The sequence below is a fragment of the Caloenas nicobarica genome, chromosome 2 (genome assembly GCF_036013445.1).
Source record: "Caloenas nicobarica isolate bCalNic1 chromosome 2, bCalNic1.hap1, whole genome shotgun sequence".
Taxonomy (NCBI): domain Eukaryota; kingdom Metazoa; phylum Chordata; class Aves; order Columbiformes; family Columbidae; genus Caloenas; species Caloenas nicobarica.
Genome location: NC_088246.1, coordinates 120,299,869 through 120,325,562, shown reverse-complemented (window position 1 = coordinate 120,325,562; position 25,694 = coordinate 120,299,869). Strand labels below are relative to the sequence as shown.

At 41.8% G+C, this 25,694-nt stretch overlaps 1 protein-coding gene across 6 annotated transcripts in view; it reads left to right on the top strand.

Annotated features, from left to right (window-relative positions):
- The window catches only part of NOL4 (nucleolar protein 4), a 191,835-nt gene extending 166,795 nt beyond the window's left edge, over positions 1 to 25,040 (top strand). For 5 of the 6 annotated variants that reach the window (XM_065628610.1, XM_065628609.1, XM_065628607.1 and 2 more), the window contains 2 exons: positions 14,749 to 14,929; positions 24,730 to 25,040. In XM_065628610.1, the coding sequence (XP_065484682.1) occupies positions 14,749 to 14,929; positions 24,730 to 24,923 (375 nt within the window). In that variant the 3' untranslated portion in view covers positions 24,924 to 25,040. Of the gene's footprint in view, positions 1 to 14,748; positions 14,930 to 18,991; positions 19,073 to 24,729 lie in introns of all 6 variants that reach the window. The other variant, XM_065628605.1, reaches the window with a different exon arrangement.
- Positions 25,041 to 25,694: the final 654 nt, after the last annotated feature.

Below are 25,694 nucleotides of genomic sequence, written 5' to 3'. Positions count from 1 at the left end.
GCTGTGCCACTTAATGCACAGCTTCTACATCTTGACACACTGAGCAGTTGATGCCTGTATCACCCTTCATGCAGCAGGAAAGAAGGAAGAAGGAGATACATTTGTGTCCCCATGTGTATGTTGTTACTCTCTTTCCTGATCAATGCATACTGCAGCTCCCAGGAGGAAGGAAGAAACAAATTGTAGGGTTCTTGAATGCTCTCTTTATTCTGTTGTTTATATTATGTGGTTTTGTATTGAGGGCAGATTTGGAAAATATTGGTTACAAAGCAGGGAGTTACACAAAAATATCTCCCAGAGGAGGCTGGAGAATGCCCTGCTGAGGCAGTGCTGCTGTGGCAGAAAGCTGCGAATTCAGAGGGAGCGTGAAGAACAGGTTTTGTTTCAGGGAGATGGAGTCCTTGCCACAGCTATTCAGTGTGCAGGAAGAATATATCAACTATACATCCTTGTTAGAGGTTGAGGAGAAAGCATCAGGAGTCCCTTCCTCTTGGGTGTCACAGAGCCTAATTTGCTCTGGAGGATGGGAAGGGAAAGGCACATCTGGGGCCGTGTCCTCTCTCTGCTCTATATTTCCATCAGACCTGAAAAACTCAAACTCAAAGTTATTTTCGCTTCAGAATGGGAGGCATGTGGAGTCTTAGATAATATAAAACAGCAAAAGGAAGCAGATAGTTCACTTAACATAAAGCAAACAAATAGAAACTGGAATCCCAAAAACCACAAGAGGCAAAAGTCACTTTATCTCGTAAAGAGCCCACTGCTTCTTACCCTACAGAAGCTTTATTAATAATAGCTTTTTGTATTCAGACATCTCTTTGTGATTTGGTACTTAATAGGGATTTCTGTACTTCAGTACTTTATCCTTTTTTATGTGTTCAAAATGATCACTAAGACAACTGCAACGTCCTTGGATGCCCATATGCTAGTTTGCATTTCAGGCCTTGTTCACTTCCATCATTTCCCCACCTAATGATAATTTTACTTCTGAGTTGGTCTTTGGTTTGCTTTTGCGGTTCCAAATGGTATGCTTTAACCACTGAGGCACAAAATGTTATGCAGGCACCATTTAGCTGCTTGTGGATTATTGTCAAGAGATCAAATTATGTACTAGTATTGGGAAACTTTGCTTCCTACCCAGAATGCACTGGCCACATTGTCAAGGGGGGGAAGATAAGTGGTGTGCATTGTAATTTTAAATCCTGCTGCCTTTCAAATCGGTGGCAAAATTCCTGTTTTCAGCAGTGCTGGGTAGGGTTCTGTTATTAGCAGATGCAGCTGGAAGGGTCTGCTGAGTATCACAGGGCAACCCCCCCTCCCTCCACGCTGCAGCCCAACCTACATTAAATTTGCTACATCTATTGGAAAGGAATAATGTGCAAGGCATGCAATTGCAAATAATTTCATGCCTTGGATTTACAGTGAAGCCCTAAGGTGAGCAGCTAATTTTTCACCTCAACACAGAGAAGATCATTAAATTAGAAAATGCTTTATTTTTCCAGGCTCTTCATGCTGAGCATATATGGTTGAATTTCAAGCTGCTGGTTTCAGAGAGCACTTTAAACACCCTGAGCTGCAATAAGATCTTGAATGTGAAGTAAAATTGATGCCAGTTTAAGTGTTCTGTTCTATAGTCTGATAAAGCTGAAAGCTCAGAAATAGTGTCGGGTTGTTTATTGGACAGGAACTTTTAAACAACCTTCGCCCCCTTCCTACCACAGGTGGAATGAAAATGAACAGGGACCAGAACAGCCTTCTTCCCTGCATCTTTAATATCCATTTCCTTTAAAAGAGGCCGAAGAGGAAAGGCTGGTGGAAATGTAGATATAAAAGTTCTCTCCTCAGGTGTTGGAGATGGAGATTTTGGAGTCCGGGCTTTTCTTCTTCCAGCTCCCGTGTTTAAAGCCAGGAATAGAGAGCATTTTACTTATTCCTCCCTTTCATACGGCAAGAATATATTGAATGGGAAGCATTTTCTTGCCTTTCAGGTGTTTCTAGCATAGAGACAAGCATGTTATAAGCATGATTTTGTCTTTCCTGTGTTTAGCTAATGACTTGATTGTACACACCCTCCTGTCTAGAGCACAGGCAGGGAATAATGTTTCTGGTGAGTAAATCCCTGTTATCATGCAGAGCGTGGGCCAGTTTCATGAAATCAATGCAAACCCTGTGTGCGTGTGCAAACTCTTATTTTTCAAGAGTGGCATATTTTGAGTTTGGTTAATGAATTAGTAGATTTAGAAGACTTTAAACAATCATAAATTACTCCCGGTTGCACAATGGTTTCAGATGTATTCCTCGGTTAGAACGGTGCAATTCTCCACGCAGAAAATATATGTAGAAATGTATGCACAGACTGCCTATGTTTGGTAGCAGGAACATATTTGTGATTCAACAACTGGCTTGATGTCTCTAAACTAAATTTAGAAACATATTTTTCTAAGAAAAAAAAAAAGAAAATCTAGCAAGCTGTGGGAGCAGGAGCTGAGTGCATTGCCTGGGAGCAGCACCAGCTGCTAAAGGGGCAAGGCAGCCAAGCAGGCTGTGGCCAGCAGCCCAGGCATTGTGCCAGAAGAATCCTCCCCTGAAATGAGAATATTTGGGGAACAGATTTGTACTGCAGTGCACAAATTTCATGCTTATTACTCATGGTATTTCATATTGAACTTCAGTTTTACTGTCTCCATTAATGAAGCAAATCAGAAAGTGCATCCTCCGAAGGCCAAAGTTCATTTCTTTGTTTCTTCCAATAGCTTGTGCTACTCTGGTTTGATGACTGGGGAATCGAAAGGCCATAACCCAAAGCCTCACTTCTTATCTGCTGAATCTTTTAAAATACAGAACCCTCATAGTACTGAAGTTAAAGGATGTGCACCAAGTTCTGTCAAAAATTTAGAGCAGATCTTCTTCAACAGCAAAACATTTTCTTTCTACTAAATGGTTTGAGACAGGGTGGGGAGGACAGGGTTTTTTTTAAATACCTTTTATTTTAAAAAGATTTTTTTTTCTTTTTTTTTTTTTTGAGCTGTAAAAGTCAAGTTGTACCTGGGGCAGTGTTGAAAAAAACCAGACATCGTGCATTGAATTAATAGAAAGAATTTTGGTTTTGACAAACACAAAGTTAAAATTTTAACACAGATTTGAAATAAAATAATTAGCAATCAAATGTATCAAACACATCTTTAAAATGTATGAACCTACTGCTGAAAACAAGAACCAGTTATTAAGTGCATGCAAAAAAAAGTAATCACTAACAGACAAGAAAGCTGTTTGGGTTTTTTGGTGGGTTTTTTTGTTTGTTTGTTTGTTTGTTTTAAGACAGCTATCTATAACTCCCACTGCAATTTACCTTTGGAAGAGACACAGTACTATAAATATGGCAATATGCTGGAATCTCCAGCGCACTTGTTTTTTTCCTTTTCAAAGCAGAACACACAGGCATTTTTAATTAGTTGAAACTGAGGAAGTTAATTCAACATTAACCTCAAATGCTTCATGTCTAGGCTATCATCTTTTGTTTTTAAATGAAGAAGAATTTAATTTAGAATCCAATATAAAGTGCTTTGGTCCATTCCCCCTGCCACAGAGTCCAGTATATGTGATATTAACAGAAAATGTGTGGCAGAAGAGAAATAGGAAAAAGCACTCAGCAGTCCAAATTATACCCCATAATTTTCCAATGAAGTCCTTTTCAGTAGCTGCATCTCCGTACCCCAGAACTAGCAGGTGTATGGCAAGCTGTTTTGTGTCAAGAAAATATGCTGTCGGTGGTGGGAGTGATATCAGCTGTAATGCAGTAGACGAAGAGACCTATAGTGGGAGGTTTAATTATGTTGACCATGATGATATTGTAGTAATAAATCTGCAAAGCTGGCACAAGCATTGCTCCGATACTCCCACACACTTTCCTCTGCAGGCTCCCTAAACATTTGATTCATGAGTTTAAAATTTCCTGTGTTGGTGCTCTGGTGCCACACTCCTCCTGCACTGAACGGAGTGATGCTGATCCAGCCCATGGTAGTCACTAAAAAACGGCACGTTGGCGAAGGGGAACAGAAACGTTTCTCCCTATAGGAGTGCCTCACTGAGATAATTTCTGGAGGACAGTACACATAAATATGAAAAACACAGAGAAAAATGCTTGATCGTGACCATAAAAGTGGAGCTGCCTCAGGCAAAGCAGAGCTTGTTCTGAATGAGAGGAATACAGTGCAACGGAGGAATTTCTCTCATTTTGCATCCTTGTGGTTCAGCAGTAACTACTGCTATGCCTTTGTCATCATGAATCAGTTTCAGCAATACATGGATTTGTTCAGCACCATCACCTGCAGGCAAAACCACTCTTGGGATGGGAAAATATGACATTGTTGTCTTGCTGTTTATGTTGTTTCTGTTTGGAAGAAAGGTCGGATGTTCAGATTCCTCCATTTGTACTGCCTGTCAATGAGGAAGCAGCAAAAATCATCAGTACCCATGTTCTGCTGCAAGATGCTGGCCACTGCAAAGAAATTGGCTTTGAAAGGACTAGAGGGGATATGCAGCAACATAAAAATGAACATAACATAACCTGTACTTCATTTCCACTGAAGTTTTAACTTGATTTTTCTTCAGATTTTTAGCTAATCTAATTTCAGCAGGGGCATCCTAGGTCCTGGAGATCTTGATGTGGTGCTTCACTTTTGGGATCAGGCACACACCAAAGGAGCTCTCTTAGGAGCAAGCTTAGCCAGCCTGCTCCTGTGGTCCTGTGCCTTGAGCTGTCTTAGGCTGAGAGTTCTGTGAAGGTGGCTCAGGGAAGAGAAGGATCCTTTCGTATTCTCTGGCCCCATCCTCTGTGGCAGGCTGAAGGAGTCGGTGATGCAGTCTCCCACGGGAAACTGGATTTCCTTGGAAGGAAAATCTTGGCTGAGAGTGGGTGGGGAGGTGCAAATAGAGGAGGTGGGGGTTCTCAAGGTTGGCTGTTGAAACAAGGCCTAAATCAGTAACTTATGATAAGGCCCAAGGCAAGGTCCATGCTGTGCTGTTAAGTCAGAGTTAAAATCCACCTTTGTTCCTATCCTGAGAGGAAGAAATTCTCCATGAGGTCTGGGCCCTGACAAATCTCTCTGCTGGTACAATGAGAAGGAGCAAAAGTTCCACCTGGCCCTTCTTCTCTAGCGTTCCTCTGCAAAGCAGAAAATGGTGGCCCTAAAGATTCTTCTGCTCTTTGCATGGCACCTTTGTCCCTTTGTCTGAATTTGGACCACTTTCTCTACGAGAAACGTCACATGTATTTTGTGAAATATGCCGTGAGCGCAGAGGAGTTTTGCCAAAACTCAAAGACATTGGCACAGTTCCTGTGTTCAATCCGGGTCCAGTTCTGCCTCTTACATGCCGTAGCTGTTTGTAATCTTGTGCTGGCCATCACTGGACATGTCATTTAAAGCTGCACTGAGGAAGTCAGTGCTGTGCATGCACTGCAGTGCACTCTACAGTCTTGCACTATGTGCCTCCCTTGTGTGTTGAGACAACTTTCAAATAATAGTGGTGAAACCATTAGCTAACTAAATTTTTCATACATTAAAATTGTCTGGAAAAATAGGGCGCATGACTATGTCCAATATAACTTATGAAATATGTTATGAAGAGTGATAGCTGCGAACTAAGGCAAGAACAGCAGGAGCTATAGAGAAAGTTAACTTGCAGGACACTTTCCGTCATTAGTCCACCTCAAATGTAATTGCTACATTGAGTTACACTTTTTAGCATACCTTTGCCCGTGATGCAGAAAGGAACACCAAGGAAAGTATATTTTAAAAAGCAGCTATCTAGAACATCACTAAAGAACAGTTAAGTTTATCTCAAGATAAACAGAAAAAGATAAATGCTATCCTATTCCATTTGGACAGAGAGACACATGATCCTTTAGAAAAACCCAGTTTCTCTTTCCCCAATTACTTTGCATCCCAGTTATCTAAACTGTAGGAATAGCTCTTCCATGTCTCCATGCCCAACCAACAACACCGGTGACCTCTAAAAGCTCATGTTGCTCTTCTGCTATCACAGTGGATAATGAACTGGCTAAAGCTGACAGGCTATGAAAAATGATCCCTCTGCTTTGCTATTGCTCCAACAAAAAATGATTCTCTGACAACTCCTTGCAGCAGCCATCTGAGAACCTCTTCCAAAAAAGTTTTCTGTTCTGCAGGTGAAGTGGCAGTGGTGAAAAGAATAAGGCTCAAACACTCCAATGTGAGAACACTAACCTTTTATTTAAGGTTAACGTACCCATTCCATTCTATAAGTAATGTGTCATTCTATCAGTAATGCAGAAGACTGAAGTTCATTTTTCTCTGTTCTACACAATAGCACCTTTTTGTGTTCATTTTCTTTTTCCATGTCAGTCTCATGCTTTCATTCCTTGTTGAACACTGGTTAGTGTCATTTCTGATGCCTGGTGACAGCACTGGTGCTGGCAGTTCATGTCAGTGTTAATAACCTGAAAGCAGAAGGAACCTACTGCCCTTCCAGTCAGAGACTGAAGCATTGTTTTTTCTTTTCTTGGCTCTATACGCTGTGTCAGAAGGACAGTTTGGAGGTCCTTGAACTCTTGGCAGCTAACTTAACATTTTTATAGACACTCTTCAAGTTCCCACATGGCCATTGGCATTACAGAGATTTTAGATGTCTAACTGGACTCTGTATTACACCTGATTTAGCTCAATTAGATTGTATCGGTATTTGCTCACCATCTAAAAAAAAAAGTATAGTTTTTTTTCTAAAATACGAAAACTATTTTGATACTTGACTTCATAGCAAAATCAGTACCTAGACTTCTGGCAGCAACATGTTCAATACAGTTACACCTGCATACTAGGAGCACTTTTTCATATAATGTTACATCTATGCCAGAAAATTCTACACTGAGACTGATGTGCTCTCCGTGTAATCATGAGATGACAGACAGACGCAAGGAGAGTGGGACACAGGGTGTGCACTCCTGGGTCGCAGGCAATGGAAAGGCAGAAATCTCTGGCTGTTTAAAGGGACACCTTCCAGACCCTGCAATGGGAACCAAGAATCCCATGGCTCATCTTCTTTTAAACGCCCTGCTCTGTGAGGATGATGATGGCCCCTTACCCTGGCAGCTGCTTCTGTGAGCAGGAGCCAGAAAACTCTCATCTGAGACTGATGTCTCTCCATGTCATGATGAGATTATAGACTCACAGCTAAAGCATGAATGTTCAGCTTAGCTGGAATACCCAGTTCCAACTGAGCTACAAATTCAGTAGTATGTCACCCAAGAACAGGCTTTCTCATTTTTTTACATACTTGATTTAAGTAAGGAAAAGTGAAGAAAATGCAGAGACTGGCAGAGAAACACATGGTCTAGATCTGATGACAGAGAGTGGGAAACAGAAAGTTCTTTACAAGAGGATAAATATTGTGTATACCTGAGGACAGCAGTTATGGCCCTCTTGATTTCACTGCTAAGTCCATCACTGAATTATAAAAATACTTCCCAATCTAAAGAATATCTGGTGTTAGTTCTGTGATATTATTTGACTTTGACTTTGTGTTTTATTTTAGCCAGTTTGCTAAAATTTATTCTTAGTACTTCTGAGGGAAACCTCAGGGATCTTTCTGCTGGTTGTACGTAGACCTCATCCATAATTCTAGTGCCTTATTCCCTGATGAAGACCTGGAATGCTGTTCATGAAAGACAAATAAACTTAAAGGGGAAGGACTCTGTCCAGAGGTGCAATTGTTTTCTAAATCTGTCTGTCCTGATGATTTTGGACAACAGGTTGTGGGACTGTCAATGGATGCATCATTTTAACAAATACTATGACTAGCCTGAGAGGTGAAGTAATACCCAAGGATAGATATCTAGATATAAATATGTATATAAAAATACAGATATCTGTCTTGGAAAGTTATCAGATAATAACTTTGCCCCTCAGATAAAATATATCTGTGGTATGTTTTAAATATTTTCCTAAACAGACTGTAAAGATTCTAGCAATGGGTCTGGTATGATGAGATAAAATCTCAGGTAGATGTTAATTTTTGATGAACGATGCCTCAATATAGGAACTGGAAATTTTGTAGAACTTTATTCAAAATAGTTTTGAGGTATGAAAGCATGATGCAGCATGGCAAACAGGTCACATGAATTAACTTCTGTGCACAAATTCGCCAGGGAACCTGTAGCAAATGCTTGGCTTTTCTCACTGTGAATATTGAAACTCTGCTGACTGCAACTGAAAATCTGACTTTTGCTGTCTGTGTTGTAAGAGAAATAAGGCTTGCTGGGGAAGGTAGTATGTTTTATTAGATCAGCTTTTGGGCACAGTTGTTCTTCTCCTGATCTAAGAAAAAGCATTGCTTTTTCTACAAACCTTACCTTGCCTCCATGCTTAGATCACAGCTGTAAGAACACCTCCTGCAATATTAAAATGTGGTGTCCTTTTCAAGGGCTATAAATATTCAGTACTTTAAATATGAAGGTCAGCCAATACAAAGGACTACTGTGAAGCTTCGTTTGGATTCCAAACTCAGTGAACTATGTAGATCTATTTCATTTCTTTCAGGCCTCCCTAGTCTTGAACAGGTTTTATTCAGTGAGTAGTAATCCCGGCACAAACCTTAGCAACTGTAGAGAGAAGAAAGTGTGCGCAATGGAAAACAAAACTGAAGTGAAAACACACATCCATCATTTGCAGAAACACCATTTCTACCATCACTAAGTCATTTACCATCACTGAGTCAACAGCCTTATTGCAGTGTTAAAGGAAAATTTAGCCTACTGTGATGTGTCAAAATAATGTTTAGCTGTCTGGGCTTCCAGGATATTGGTCATAAAATTAAAAGCTGGGTCAAACACTAGAGAATTAATTTAATGTAATTAAAGCTAATGAAAGATCCAGTGTTCTGTCAGAACAATGTGTGTCATCCAAGCAGTTGGTAGTATCATCATTTATTAAGATTGCCTGACACTTCCCATTATAATAGTAGGTATGCATTTTGTTGTTAACTTCGTGACCTTCAGCCCCCAGGGATTGCATTTACTGTTCTGTACGTCTTCCATCTGTTGAACTCATTCAGAGAAAACTTCAGCTGTTTTCAACAATGAGGAAAATGTTGTCTTTTAAGGGCAGTTCAATCCTTACATGTATTTATGATTCCTGAAAAAAAAAAAAAAAAATAAAATAAAGGCTCTGTGTTTGGTCTTGACAATATAGAGCTGTCATTTATGCCAAGGATGTGATACTGGGTATTCTTGCTTACATGGTCAAAACATTTTAGTTCCTACATTCTGAGATTATTTGAATTTTGGTGGGTGCGCCTAGGAATCTGATCTCAATGTAGAAATTATGGGAAGAGGGTTGGGGCTGTGAACCATGGCAGGAGCAAAGATAAGAAAGGAGGAAGGGGAAGTAGATTATGAGATGGGCTCAGATGAGGAAGTGAGTAGCTGAGGCTGGAGATATGAAGGAAACCGCTCAGATGAATTAAGGAACTAGTGGTGAAAGAGGATCAGATATTACTAGCAAAAAATGTGAGTTGAAAGCAGGACCTGCCCTGGCTAATTGTGGAACCTGGCTTTGCTCCCTGTGGATTTTGGGGATTAGAAGACTGACAGGAGTCTGAGGAGGGAGAGAAAATCTCAGATGGGACCATCAGTGGATGTGACACTGATTAAATACAAATTAGGAAATGAAAGGGCTTGAGTTGCTGAAGCTGCTCAGGTTTCAGGCATCAAGAGATTTGTTTGGAAAGATTAGGATTTGCTAGGCAAGAAGACTGACATGTAGGGTAGAAGATGAAAGTGGAGAAGAAAGGAGGATGGGAAGAGGAGTCAGGGATTTTGAAGAGACAGTAAGAAATAAGTTCAAAAAGACGGAGCACAGGGTGTACATGATCCGGTCATGGGCAGGGAAATGGCAATCATCTGCAGGGGCCACCATCTGGGCCCTGCAGCGGCAGCCAGGAATCCTGTGGTTCATCCTTTAAGCACCTTGCCCCATGCAGACGATGATGGATGCTTACAGAGTCACAGAATGGTTGGGGTTGGAAGGGACCTCTGGAGATCATCTAGTCCAACCCACCTGCTAAAGCAGGTTCACCCAGAGCAGATCACACAGAAATGTGTCCAGGCAGGTCCTGAATGTCTCCAGAGAAGGAGACTCCACAGCCTCTCTGGGCAGCCTGTTCCAGTGCTCTGGCACCCTCAAAGTAAAGAAGTTTCTCCCCATATTCAAATGGAACCTCCTGTGCTTCAGTCTGTGCCCATTGCCCCTCATCCTATCACTGGGCACCACTGAAAGGAGTCTGGTCCCATTCTCTTGACACCCACCCTTGAGATATTTATAAACATTGATGAGATCCCCTCTCAGCCTTCACTTCTCCAGGCTGAACAGACCCAGCTCGCTCAGTCTCTCCTCATAAGAAAGGTGCTCCAGGCCCCTAATAATCTTCATAGCCCGCTGCAGGACTCTCTCCAGTAATTCCTTGTCCTTCTTAAACTGGGAAGCCCAGAACTGGACACAGTGCTCCAGATGTGGCCTCACCAGGGCAGAGTAGAGGGGAGAGGCAGCCGGCAGCTGCTTCTCTGTGCAAGAGCTGAGATGGTCAGAGAGCTCCCAGCCCCACATCCCCCTGCAGGTTCAGCAGGCTGCCCTTTGACAGAACTTCTGAGTTTCTTACTATTATTTTAAAAATTAAGTTACACAAATAGAAGCCTACTCTGTTGTTATGGCTGCAGAACTCAGGCACTTTATATATTGGGCAGTGCTGGCTCAGGGTTGCCTTTGTTGCCAGAATCTCGCCTTCTGAAAAGCAGTGATAAAAGTCCTATCTAGTAGGTGTATTGTGAGGATTAATTAGGTATGCTTTGAAAAGTGATAGATGGTTTTATCATGTGTTTCTATTTATTTTACTTCTGATTCAAAAATCACAGAAATACATTGGTGGGTTCCAAATGGGAAAAATATATGAAACATTATCTCATTTCTTCTAAAGCCATGCTACAAGCTATTGAGGCTAAAAAAAAAAAACCTTCAAGCACATGAAAGCATGTTTTATTTTTTCATGTGAATGAATTTTTTTCCTTTGCTGAAAAAATGGGAGACTATATGCAAATATTGGGTCCCTGGCTTGCCTATCTGTTTGAAGACTAATCTGCACTTGCGTTTTCCTAACCTCAAAGTGTTATTCTGAGAGAAGTGTTTGTTGACAAGAACAACATGCAATCCACATTTTTCAGTTTAACATGTTAAAAAAGTATCAAGAAACATGAGGCAAAAATGTATTTGCCTTTTTGCCTCTTTTCTAATTGAGTGGGGAAAAAATCACCTTGACATAGGGGCAGTTAAAAGCTGGCATTCTCAGAGCTGTCAGTCTGGTAGACACTTCATTTTGTGAAAACAGGAGTTAAATATGTGTCACCATCTTTGCCAGTTTTGGAACATTACCACTTATATATTTGTTGGAGGAGTTTTGTTAGCTTTATGGTCACCTTGCATTGTCAATGTGAGCTAGTCTGCAGACACACTCCCTTTTGGGATTTACATTTACGTGTTAGCAATGCCTATTGATGACAGTGGAGCCAGGGCAATAGCACTGCTCTCTCTTAATGGGAATACACAGCATTTCTGACATTCGTGTATATGTGAGATCAAAACTCAGTGCAGCACAGATTTGCCAGGGTTTTTTATTTTCACAGGCTATTACTTTTTTGTGTTATTTTGGTGGTGGCGAAGGAGATGGGGAACAGAAAGGAGCAATGGCATTGCTAGAGTTGCTTCTCTGAAGAGGAGACTTTTCGAAAAAAAAAAGTGTGTGCTGTCATGGGGAACAGGAGACTGGGACGCTGCTGGTGAGCCTTGCTCTTTGTATCACAGTCGTGACATTCTGCAGTGGCATCTGCGTTGCTGTGGATGGTATTTCCTCTTAAATTATTCATTAGCTGCTCAGAATATGAGTCAGAGCAGAGCAGGGTTTCTTCAATATACAGGTCATGCAATAGTTCATGAAATCTTTTCTTAGTATGTACCAGCACACCATGACACGCCACGGTGTCGCACGGGTCTGTGATTATTGATACAAAGATCCCTATACGGCAGCGCAGCCCCAGCCTTGGATTCCCAAACTCAGAGCAGCTTCTGAATTTTGTATTAGGGCATAGCCGGGAGGCAGCAGGGCTAGAAGCCTCCCAGGGCAGCCCTTCACTGGATGGGAACTGACTCATGCTCCCTTTCTGTTTGCTATCTCTGTAGCCCTCTGAAATGTGCATTTCTTTCCACGCAGTGGCACAGCTTCAGCTACGGCTCCCACCCCAGTTTTGCTGTGAGCCTGGTTGCTAGGAGATGGCAGCTCTGAGTTCAGGCCCCCTCCTCACCACAGCCAGCAAAGACCTTGCATCCCAAATTTTCCGCCTCTTCACTGCGTCTTGCAACAAGAAGCCAGAACTCGGTCTCCCACTTCTTGGCTACGTGCTCTACCACGTGGGCTGGTGCAGGCCAAGGTGCACCTGAGAGCCCCGGCCCTGCTTGCTGGGCTCTGCTGGAAGCTCAGCGCGTCAGCTCTGCAAGAAACTCACTGTTAGGCTTTCAGTGCACTGACTAGGTGGGCTCTGGGGAACATGTACATTCAGGGACAGCAAATTTGTGGTTTCCAGACAGTCAGGATAAGGAAACAGGCACCGAGATACTCTGCTTAGCTGTAGGAGTTAGTCCTCTTTGCACTGCACCCCTTGAACACAGTCCAGTCCTTGACAAATTTGCAGAAGATCCCTTACTGATCTTCGTGAGAATAAAATGTGACTCTAAGTGAGTCTATGGCAGGAAGTATCATCTGGTTATAGACATAAGGATGCAGAACATCTCAGCCTTGAGAGTGTTTAAAATTTGGACAAGGAGTTAAGCTTTGTTGCCAAGATAGAACTTCACTATGAATGAAGTTCTCATGAATATTTTCTCAGAGAAAATAATACAGCAATGACCTTTGGAGATAAAAGGTAAATGATGTTAAAGTCGAATTCCTGGCAAAAATACACTGGCCCTTTGTTTAAACTATTATTTCTTAAGAAAATGCATAGAAGTCCAGTTTGGCCAACTCTCAAAAATGCAAAGCTTTGCCTTGGCTCGTATTAGTGCCCAAGAGGCCTCATTCTGATTGTTTATGGAATTAATTATCTGATGGTTCAGTGTTCTGTATTAAATATTAACATTTCTGTTAATAATATATATACCTTCTCCTGAGTCATCTCAGTTGTGCCCAAGTCTCTTTCACCAACAAATATCTACAAGACAGGGACAACTTCATCTTAGAAAAGTGGTTAGTGTCTTATTTGAGAGGTGGAACTGACAACTGCTCCTAATACAAACAGGAAAGCAGCTTCAGAATCCTTTTTGCTTCGACACAGAGAGTGGACATTGTTTGAACTATTTGATGCCTCTGTGCTGGTATGTACATTCTTATAGTTAAGTAAACACTGTAAGAAAGGTTTGATATATTTTATAGCATTGTTAATGAGTTTGGTATATTTAGCAACCGTAAAAGGGTTGTGCACAATAGAGACACATAAAATGGAGATGATCTTGTACAAAGGGGAGATAATTCTAACAGATAATTTTTCAGTTAACTACCCTGAAAATGTCTGCAACCATTCTCACCTCTGTTTTCTAAATACTGATCTTCTGTAGATCCATTTTGTTTGAAATCACTGAAATATATTTTCATCAGATAAGAGTGTAAATTCAGGCCTATTTTTTTTAAAAAGAAGAAGTCTACTAGTTAAAAGAAATTAAGAAAAAGTTCAAATACATTTGCAGACTAAATCAGAACTTCTGGCACTCAGGTACCTGTGGTGGGCTGAGCAGTCACACACTGATAGTTTTCCTTGTTTCCAACTACTAAAACACATTTAATCTTCTCTAAATGCTTTTCTTTTTTTCACCTGTGTCATTATTAAAGTTGCCACAGGGGCATTCTGTGATCATGAGTGGAGCTGAGGTGCTCTAAGCAGTAGCTACAGAAAGTGCAGATGGGGAAAAATACACTTTCACCTGAAATATGATCTCCTTTAAGGGAAAACTGGAGGGCTATTGTGCTAAATCCTGTTAAATATCATGCAAGCATCTGAGAGGCGAACAGGGACCACTGAGCGGAACTCATGGTGTACAAACAGTCGCTAATTATACACAGATAACAAATGCTTAAAAAGTCATTTTTGTAGAGGCATCCTTTCTGCTTGGTCCTTATGCGGATGAACACTCACTCCATCCTCTGCAAACATAGGAAATGCTGTTTTATTCCACCCCTCTATTCCTTCTGTCATACAGTCTGATACATCAAAAGAAGTAGTTGCTGTGTTCTGTACGGGTTGGTCTTATCAAAAAGATACAACGCTCTGGCTCCTGTACTCAGAAAGTAATGTCTTTTTTCTAGCAGAGTTGGATTTTGCAGGAGACTCTGAGCTCTTCAGGGTAAGAGGATGCATCTCCTCGTTTGAGAAGCAGTATGGTTGGCTTGCGGAGCACGAATACATGAATATTCTCAGATGTGTAGGAAACCTATATTCTCAGTTATTTTCATTGTTTCTTTTCAGCTGATATTGGGTCAATCAGAAATACATCTGTGCTTGTTTAACATGTGTTACACTTTTTCTGAAAGCAATAGATGTGGAGTCTTACCGATGGAAAAGACCCTCTCGTGAGAGGTAAAATGTAGCAATAATGCAAAACCTTTGCTTGTTTTTTTCAGGACGAGGCAGCTCCAGCTGACAAGCAGTACAAACAGGAGCCAGCCCAGGTCACTTACTCAACATCAGCTGTTTCCAGCTCACAGGAGGTGTTGTACATCAATGGCAATGGGACCTACAGTTACCATAGTTACAGAGGGCTCGGAGGTGGGCTGCTAAATCTCAACGATGCTTCTAGCAGCGGTGAGTTTCCTTACAAAATGTGCCTGTGTGTATATGTGCTCGTGTGTACGTTTCCCCCTGCGGTACAGAAAGCCAGTCCAAGGAGTTCAGTATCCATAGGCTATTATGAGATAATGAGCAGGAGCACAATCCTGCAAACAGCTACTGCTGAGCAAAAATACTTGCTCACTGCATGCTAGTCTCCTTCCAGTTTCAAGGGACTAATTCACAACAGGGCAAGACTGAACCTGAAGTCTCTAACAAAGCTGAGTAAAAAAAAATGCCAGATTAGATCTTCAGTCGATTTGCATGACTTTATGAGGACCTACCCTGTCATTATTGTCCTCTCCTATACTGATCACAAAATGAGGCCGTTGGTATCTATGTGGCCGGAGTCTGAAAACACGGAGCTCCATATTTTGTAACACAAATGAATTGACCTAGATTTCTCACATGGTCTCCAGCTACTTTAATTTACTTCAGATAATGATCTGGCATACTGAGTGTTAAATGAGAAATCAGCATATCCATCTATATGCTAAACTAAAAATGATACAGGTAATTATGTGTCACTGTGAGGTTGCATGTCCATCTGAAAAGGACAGTGGTATGATTTATTTAGACAACATTCCTTTTTTCTTACACGAGCAAGCATTTGTAACAAACAAATGTAAGCAAAGTGTATTATTTGTTTGAAATAGTTCCCCGTGTTGATTTCATACAAATTCAGATCAAAAGAAAAGTTTTGCCCATTCTGATAACAAGGATATCGTCTGTCTGTCAGAGAAAAGTGATTACTCTGGAAGCCTGAGGGTCTCTTGCCTCCAAGAATGGTACTTAAACGGAGAAATCCCTGGATTTTTGTCCTGGCTGATCCCTCTGTGGCTGAGGAGAGTCCTGCTTCAGGTGCATGGGCTGACTTAGGCAAGATGGTAATTGTTCAGCTACAGCCTGTATATTCAATGTGCTAAGGAATTTTCAAAATGCTGTCAGGGCTGCAGCCTGCAAGGAATTATTGGTATGTGGTGTCCTGGTGACCTTCAGTCATGTCTGTTTCCCCACCCCCCATTCCTAAAAGCCTTAAAGGTCCGTGAATGATTTGCATTAAGTTTTCAAAAGGCTTTAAAAAGATAATATTTTAGTTGTCAGAAGTCTTTGACTTAAAGAGAGTGAATGATGATTACAATTGTTTCCATAAGCATGAAAAACACATCTGAGGTACTGAATATGACCTCTGATCAAATATTTTCATAAGAGTAAGACAGGCCATGGAAATGTAGTTTCTTGGGAAAATGCACAAGAACTTTGAAACTGTCTTTTACATTGTGGCCAGAGAAAATCCAAGCCAGTTCCCGCTGAAAGCAGTTGGTGTTTACTCATTCACCCAACTAAGAGTAGGATTAAGCTCTCCATGTGTTATTTGTCACCAGAAGCCGTCAGAATTGTCCTGTTTTACACAATCTTAAACTGTGAGGAACAGCAACTGTTTTGTGCACTTGCGTACTTCCCTTCAAACCTCTTGTAATAGAATACATTTTCATAACTCTCATTTTCAGTGAATTGTGGGATTTAGGCAAAAGCATTCTATGTCGCTGCAGCGTGCAATTTTAAAAAATAAGAGGTACAAATTCAGCATCATAAATTAGTGTTGCTTTCTGATTAGAAGCAATGTTTTATTTGTACCTTTAACATAGAGAAATCCAGCGTTGTTTTACAATTAAAGCAAAGGATGGGTTTTGCAGGACAAACAGTGGTTGTTCAGGAACTGTGGGATGCAGCACAGCTATCGCAGCCAGGGAACTGTGCAGAGCTCTGCATTTCCCTCTGTAGCACCACTGGGGTGAAGAGACCAGTGGATGCTCACAGTTTGCGTAGTGATGTATGCTCAAACATTTCTTCTTCCTTGCCTTTCTCTACTTGCACTGGAAAAACTTGTTTGTATGTCCTCTTACTTTGGAAGACCAGTAAACCACCGTGCCTCTCCCAGATGGCTGTGCAATGTCGGAGCGTTGTGCAAAGGTGTCCGTCTTCTCCACAGGGATCCTACAGGATCCAAAGCACGTAAGCTCCACGAACTGAAAGCCTGTGTGCCAGCACTTGGAAACCAGCTGTCGATGCTAACAATCTGGCTGGCTGCTGGTTTGTGACCCACCTGCCATTTCAGGAAGATCATTAGGAAAATTGTGGAAAGTCACCTCCATCACTTTCTTAGTTTCATTGTCACAAAAGCAATCAGTAGCCAACCTAATTATCTCTTGGCTTTTGAGAGTAAAGTGCTCTGGTTCCCTTAGCAAGTTTCCCTACAGGAGAAATACAAGGACTTGGAGGCCAGTTCTTTGGGAACTGTCAGTCCTCTCTGAGGTGTTCATGCATATTTGCTTTTTCATTTGCAGACTAAGAGGAGTGGATGGAGTTGCAGTTGAGAGGGGTAACCATTGCCCTCCTGACAGACTTCACAGGACAGTTGTTTGCAACTGTTATTCTGTTTCAAGGACTCTTGTTCCAAACATAAGCAAGGCTATTACGATGGTTAATGAGTTTCCTCTCTGGAGAACAGGATATTTGCTTGCAAATTGTTTTTAAGACCTAAGAAGTAATTTAAGAATGCATTTCCTTTTCAATTTAGTAATCCATCAAATGTTCTTGTCAGATTTACAAATGTTCGCCTAGTGTTAAATTAAATATACACCTCAGTCAGGATGTGTGTATAAAAAAATACTGTCCGTTTTTGTGTATCTGCTAAAGCAGAAAAAAGTTGGAAAAGTTAGCTAAAACTCTCTGCTTGAGTATCTTCTTCTGGACCTTCCCCCATAGTAATATAATTACTATGTCCAATTAGCTCTCCTGTCTAGTAACCCAGCTCATGCCTGTATTTTGTGTGCTGTGACTCGTTAAATTTGGTTATTTCCTCCTCTATAAAGTTCATCTCTACTCTGATCCCATCTTACAGACTTAGCTGTCTGCTTGTCTGTTCGGTGGCTCTGACTGAAGACCTCTCTGTGCCTGCTGTCGCATTTCTTCCCTCCTCAGCCTGTCCTTCCACATGGCTAATTACAGAACCATAATTAGCTCCTTACACAACTGTATGGGGCAAGCCTTCATGCAACTGCTCAATATGAGCAATCAGAAAGCAACAGCTTGTACAGTGACTCCTCCTTTATTGTGGGCAGGAAAAAAGCACAGCAGGAAAAGTCTTGGGCTTACAGCACCAAGGTCTCTTTCCCCCCTGCTTTTAAAGCCTTTAGGCCAAGCCAGCTCAGCTGGAAAGCTTCACTCCATCACCAAGCAACCTGTGGGTTGACAGAGCCTCTGTCAGCCTGTACATGGGCTGGGGAGAAGCCTTTGGGCACGTTGTCCTCGATTCTTGTAGGTGTTAAAGGAGAGCTGCTCTTTGAGAAGGGTGGATTTTCATGTCTCTCCTTTTTTAAGGCTAGTACGGTTCCCGCTAGAGAACTGAATGGAGAATCTCGAGGATGGAGTATCCTAGTGGGTGTAAACAAAATTTGCTTGCCAGCCCTTAGCCAGCCACAGGGGCTTCAGCTGGCCCTGCTCCATCACACCTGGACCGAGCTTGGAGGGATGCCCGGCTTGAAGGCAGGAGGGCGAGACCAGGAGACAAGGTGCTCTGTTGGGAGCAAAGTCCCTTGCTGCTGCCAGAAGCGTCAAAGGCTCTGCGTGCTGCCTGAGCCTCTCCTGACAGAGTGGGATCACCCCTTCTCCCCACGTGTTTCTGTCCCGTGGGTCACTGTCCACCCTCTCCCGATGACTGTCAGCTGTCAAGCACTCTCTGAAGCCAAGGCGGGCTTGTTGGAGCCTTGCTCTCCACAGCCACTTGGTTTCCTGAGGTCCATTTTCCCTAAGAGGTGTGGAGAGTGTTTCTGCTGCCATTGCTTGGTTTCCTGGAGGTGATTTGGGGCTGTTTCTTCTGCATTCTTGCCTGTTTTTCTAGGCAGAAATGTCAGTCATTTCTCTTTGTGTAAAAAGGGAGGGTGTTTCAGACTTGATGGCAGACTGGCCATGCAGGACATGCCCTCATGTCATGGCAAGATAAAGCAGCTGTTGTGTCTCTGTTTCTCTACACAGATCTGCAGCCTACCTCCACCACAGCCACAACTCAGCACTGCATCCCAGGCACCACAAACGTCCAGTCCCCTTCCAGCTCAGGTGAGTCCTCCTGCCGAATACGAACGTGTTCACACCACAGGCAAATCCTGAGCCCTTGCAGGCTTTTCTTTTAACCTCCTCTCCCACAGGTGGGCCCGCAGACCATGACCAACGGCCCCGTGGTCCAGACAGCAGCTGCTGGACTCCCACCACACCACTCCCCTCTCCCTGCTGCTCCTTTCCAGAGGCCCACAAGGGCTGTGCTCTCCCAGCCATTCCCCGCTTTGGCCAGGCCTCTCACCCATGTGCCTTCCCGGTCCTTCTGCCTCCTGGTCCTTCAGGCAGTGCAGCCCTGCGGAACACGACGGGGTAGCTGGGGGAAGCTCCTGGAGCTGATGCTGCTGAGCCCCAGTGACCAGCATGGCTGTGCTGCTCCGGGGCAGGGACAGGAGCACCAAGCACTCTTGTCCACTTTCACGTGTGACAGTAGGGAGGGTGCCTCATTTCTGCACCGTCAAATTTGGTGAAGCTGTAACCTTCTGTAAAATCTTTGCATTTGCATGATCAGTGCAGGCTTCTCGGCAATAGACTAGCGAAAAAAAAAATGTCCAACTGAGAATATCCAGTATGTAGCTAATTCCCCACAGCTGTAGCTAAGTACCCACAGCATGGCTGGCCATGATATAGGGGTTGAATGGGATTTTTGCTGTGGTTGCTCTCTCCAGCTCTTTCTAGCTCTACTCTTGCACAGTCTTCTGTTCTCAGTGCTACCCTGATGTCATCAAAGTGAAGAGAGAGACAAAAGACAAAACAACTTGTCTCTAACACAGCTGGAGCCTGGGGCATGAAGAGACACAGAACAAGAGTGATAGAGCTGGGAACCTGAGACAGTGTGTTCAAGTTCCATTTAAAAAAAGGCAAAATGTGGGGTTGGGAGAAGTTAAATGGTTTGACCTATGTTGTGGCAAAGGTAGGAATTTCTCACTGGGAAATACTGGCTGAATTCTGTATTAAGATCATCCCCACATTCCACTTCCCCCTTCCTCCTCCTCCTCAAATTATCAGATACATGACATACGCAAGTGTTAGTCTGCTCCCACCATAGAAATGGTGAGGCAATCTCTGTGGATGTACTGGCCAGTGTCTTACTTTTCCAGCTTTGCACAAAGCTCAGGGGACAGCCATCAAGGCAAGAGGGGTGTAGGCCACATAATTAATCTCCTGTGGTAGGGAGGAAACATTATGGGAGGACCTCATATAATCATTTCATCACAAACCAACATGTTTGCTGATTGTTGAGAATGCATCATTTTCAGCGGCTATAGGCAGTTCTGTGTTTTCATGTCTCTTTCCTCAGGCAACCCAGCAGTTTTTTTGTGCTGTCTAAACTAACTAAAGGCATGTTTTCCAGGGGGAAAGTTGTAAAAGGGAGAAAGGAGCTTAAAAGTTCCAGTTTATTAGTCCCTGTTTTCTTGATCTGAGAGATCTCCTGGCACTTGAAACAATAGTTTTAGGCACATCTGCTCTCTGTTTGAAGGCAGGAGGAAAAGAAGCATTGGCAGATGCATAATATCACAATGAAACATTATTACAATAATAAATACTTCTGATTTGGAAAAAGTAGCATACTTTGATAGTTGTTTCTATTTAGTTTTATTGGAGTGTATAAGAATTTAGTACATACTTCTAAAGCCATTCATGGGGAAAACGGGGACAGGAGAATAGCTGCAACTGAAAAGATACACAAGAGAGCTTTCAAAGCATGGGCAAATGTATTTTTCTATAAATAAGTGCCACTTCTTTTTACATCTTCACTGATGAAAAAAGTTGCTTAATGAAAATGTAGAAGCATAGATGCTTAAGCACATATAGCTTTTTAAAATTATTTTTGTTATTCTAAATTATTATCTGAAATAATGATAACCATTTTGAGAGTCATTGACACATTTATTATTCTTTCAGTAGCTGTTAATTATATGGTTGGTAGCTACCCAGTGACAGCGTACAATTCTTAAAGGATTTTTGCTGAGACAGTTGATAATGTCTAAGCAATCAGTAGCAGCACATCTACATCTGACCCATATTTTGGAGTCAGATATAAATCATGGTACTAATGAGTAGTGCATGAGGCAATAACTAGTTCCATTTAAGTCTTGCAATTTACAGAAAAGCCATTTGTCCCACAGTGCATTTAATGACAGATATTCCTAGCAGCTAATTTGATAAATGATTGTCTAGCACATGAAGAGTGTGTTTTCAGACTTCTTATATTCAGCTTGATGTGGTTCCAACAAGAACAATTTCACCTCACAAGGGAAATTAGGTCTATGTAACTGGACTGAGGTGGTAAATCAAAAATATTCCTGTGTTAAAGTGTCAATTAGGTGGCCTTGGCAAGAGGCAGAGGCACAATACTTCAGTCTTCTGAAAAAGTATGAAAGAAAGGATCTGTCTCAGCAATTTGTTTAACCAACTGCTTAAGAGAATATTGTGCTCTTATCAAAACACAGGAGGCGACAATTGTGAGTTATAATAGTATGCACTAAGGGAAGTAAATAAATATCCTGTCTTCATCTCTGTGATATATGCTTAGTCTTTGCTTGCACACACAGACATTGTGGAACCTGATAATGTTTGCAATCAAGATTTTTAATTGTTCTGAAGTACTCCAAGATAGTAAGCCATATGCTAAAATGTGCAGTATTACCTTGGAGGAACCAGACACTGCAAAATTCATTGCAAAAATATCCAGATTTCTGTTTGTATAGGGATATACTTACTTGTTCCTGTGAACACTGGCAGCTTAATCAAAAATTTTAAGTACATTAAGGATATAGTTCTATTTAAAGTAAGGGTAGTTATTAAAGAAATGGTGGTGAAGCTGTTCAGCTTTCTCCAAACTTAGCCATCTGTAGTGATGACTGCTGAAGACAGAGGTACATGAAGTGTCTACCTTAACCAGCTATTTTAAGCCTTCAGAATATCTCTGATTTATTTGTCTGGTTCAAGAAATGTGGTGGATATTTATGAGTAAGATTGAGGTTCCGGTGTTTCAGTAGCTGATTTGCATAAAATTACCCAGGAAAAATCTACACTATAAGAATAAGATGCATTTATTCCTTATTTTCTGAACAACCAGGTATGACTCATGAAGCTACCGGTAAGTTATCGCATTTTTAGCATATAGCAGCCTGGACAACCTTCAAGAATCAGTAACACTGCCACTGATGGTTCCTTGTGTATGCAGGCTGCAGATTTGTGCTTGCACAAAACTTTATTTCCAGTACCTTCAAGGATTCAAAGATATATATTCTGAAGAGTTAATCCAGATATCTAGGAATACAGGGCCAGATCTTCAGTTTGTGTAAATCACTGTGACCCTATAGACTTGTGAGGAGTTACACCAATTTATGCGTGCTGGGTATCTCATCTTCTCCTAGTTTTCCTTTAAATCAATGCTTTTACTTTGTGTCATCAATTTTTGTAAGGAAAACCTCAGAGGTATAAGCAAGCACATTTCTGTGTATTTTCTGCTTATGAGTGAAATAAACAATACCCTATTCAATCACCTAAAAATCGGAATTACCAATGAGAAAAGCTCTTCAGTTCTGTTTTGGAAAAAGACATGCTCTGCCACAGAAGCTCCGTTCTGCTATATATTGTATGTCTGGTTTTGGCTGTGACATGAATGAGAGGCAAGGAAAGAACATAAAGTAGGTTCATATGGAGCACAATGCCCTCAATATGTCAGTGGTAGCTTTTTCACTACCGCCTCAATAAATATAGAAGTCTTTAATGGCTTCTTACAACCATTCAGCCCAGCTGGCTTTATGATTTGTATACCCTTCCTCTCTGTGCTGGGTTAAGATTTTACTTAGAAATATCCTCTGAGCTTCTTCACACTGTGATGGTTTCCCTGCAGCGTGCGGTCACACTGAAGCAAATTCACTGAGCTAATTGTCCTTTTATTTATCCTTTGTACACTAGAAGTCATTTAGAAGTCAGTTCATTTATGCTGGTGTAAAACTGGATAATAGAGTTGTAAGGCTAAGTGCTGTTCATCCTCGTTGCGTGGCAGGAAGTAAGATCTAAAAGGACCCTTTCTGTTTGAGTAGTTTCTTTTCATAGTCCCAGCTCTGCTTTCTTTCACTCAAGGGGAGATTTTCATTAACTTCAGTGAGTGTGGGGACATGGCAATCTCCACATTCTTTGCCGTCTCGGCTGTAGCTCTGCATAAACATAAAAGACAGAAAAATAAGTAAGGTTTATGAGCAGACCTTCAGCTTCTGGAAATCAGTACATCTCTTTCCATTAGTGCTTAGGATAGTGAAAATCATTTTGAATCTTGTGTTTCTAGTGTGATTATTTAGGAGAACCTCTGCAGTACGAGTTGATGTGTTCTGTATTCTGCAGTTCAATATGCTAAATTTTAAAATCTTTTTAGGAAGCAAGGTCCATTCATTGAACCAATGCTGAGAAAGCTTTGGCATTGACATACATTGTCCAGATGAAATTGAACAGTGACATTTTTCTCGTAGGAAAGCAAGATACATCACTTTGAATAACTTGATCCCACTTTCCAGGAGAGTATTAAGACTAAGATCAGGCTAGTCTGATTTTCTGCCTGCCAGAAGCATAGGTTTGCTACACTGTCAAAATGAATGAGCAGTGTTTTTCCAGATTTGCACATAATAAACTGCTTGATAGGTATACTTGCCATCTGTAGTCTTCTATGTCTAAAAAAGTCCTCGGTCCAGTTCCACCTGTCTACATTTACACCCAGGAAGAAAAAATGTATTAAGTGGAAAACGCAAACATCAAAGCACCGTACATCTTAGCTGATTAATAACTATGGTCAAATGACCAGGGAAATTCCACGCAAAGCCAAACTTCCTGATGGCAGACGGTTTTGCTGATGGCAGTAACCTGCAGACTTCCCTCAGGAGTGCCGTCTTCTGCACGCAGCACACATGGTCTTGAGAATATTGTTTGATGAGAAGTGCTAAGCGTATTGGTCTAAGCTGCCAATGCAACATGGTGATGGCTGCAGATTCTCTTGTCAGTGTTCAGGCCTTACAAGGTCCTTGCAACACGCTGCCAGCTGTATGCAACCCCCGCAGATGACAGTGTCCTCCTCACTGTAGCAGCCAGATTGTCACCAGCCTATTTATCTAGGTGATCACACGGCGTCAGGGCTAGTCAAGTGAATGGCCATTTATGTACATCTGTAAGGGATTCAAAACCTGGCCGTGTGCTGATTGAAGCATAAAACGTGAAAAGAGATACCTTGGGAATATAAGTTTAAGATTCTGTGATAAAAACTGCAAGTGTGCAGATTGCCATGAGGGCTATGATGGCAGCTGGAGCTGGGGGAGGCGCAGGAGACGAAACCTTCTGCCACTCACCAGCATCAGATCCCAGGGCAGTCTTGGAATGTGAGTGGCTTGCACTGTTGGGATACACCTAAATTTTCTACTGGCAGTGGACATGCCCCTGGTGTTACATAAGTAGAACTTAAAGGGTGTCTGTCATATACAAAAATAAATTGCTGTGGTCCCTATCAAGGCAACTGGTAACTGAACAGTAATTTCTTTTCTGTGCTACTTCTGACTGGCGCACAGCTGAGAGCAGATTTTGCTACTCCGCATTTGTAGCTACAAACCTGTGAAACGTCTCTGGCAGTGAGTTCTGAAGCTTCTGTTCTTTGTTATCTGCAGGTCCAACAGATCTCAGTATGAAGAGGCAGTTAGCAACCAGCTCTGGATCCTCCAGTAGTTCCAGCTCTAGACCCCAGCTGAGTCCGACTGAAATAAATGCAGTGAGGCAGCTGGTGGCAGGGTACCGAGAATCAGCCGCATTTTTATTGCGTTCTGCAGATGAACTGGAAAACCTTATTTTGCAGCAGAACTGAGTCATGTGACCTTCGCACTGGCCTGGTCTTATCTCAGAGTTTCCACTAATGACATTTTGATTTCCCAGAGCACACACTTCAGTTACTGCACAGTCTTTTAGAAGAGTTAATTACCATAATGCCACACTGTTCTTGATCCATAAAGTGATGTGTTAAGGTGCTTCAAGTGAACTACGACCTCTGGTATTTCTGAGGTACTTTACTGTGTCCAGCCTATTGCTTTTGTTTTAGTGTGTCAGCATAAATATCGAAAAAGTGGCTAGAAATTAACTCGTTCTAACAAGTGGAGGAAGCAGAAGATGCTGTGATGGTTTAAAAAAAAAAAAAAGGTTCAAGATCCAAGTGCAATATTAGTGGAATGTGATACTGACTCATTGGACTTAAAGCTGGAGTATATGGCAAAACGTTGCCAAATGTCCTGTTGCTACAGGGCACAATTGCAATTAAAAGGATCTTGTATTTTAAAAAAATGTAATTTTTATAAAAAACAAAACAAAACAAAAGATTTTTGTTTTCATTCAAGATTTTTTGTTTTTACTTTGGTAAACTTTTTCACTGGTCCTGAAAATGTTTTGAGGAGCTATTGTAAGTCCCCCTTTCCTCTCTTGAACCCCTGACTGTGCCCTTCTCCCCAACTTCATATTCTTTCTACGACGAATAACTCTTGATGCTGGATAATTCTTCCCCTGTGTACTGTAACTTGTCATCTACAGAATACCTTCCAAAGGAAGCATGCATTTCCTGCATTCATACCATTCTCAACTCCATTCT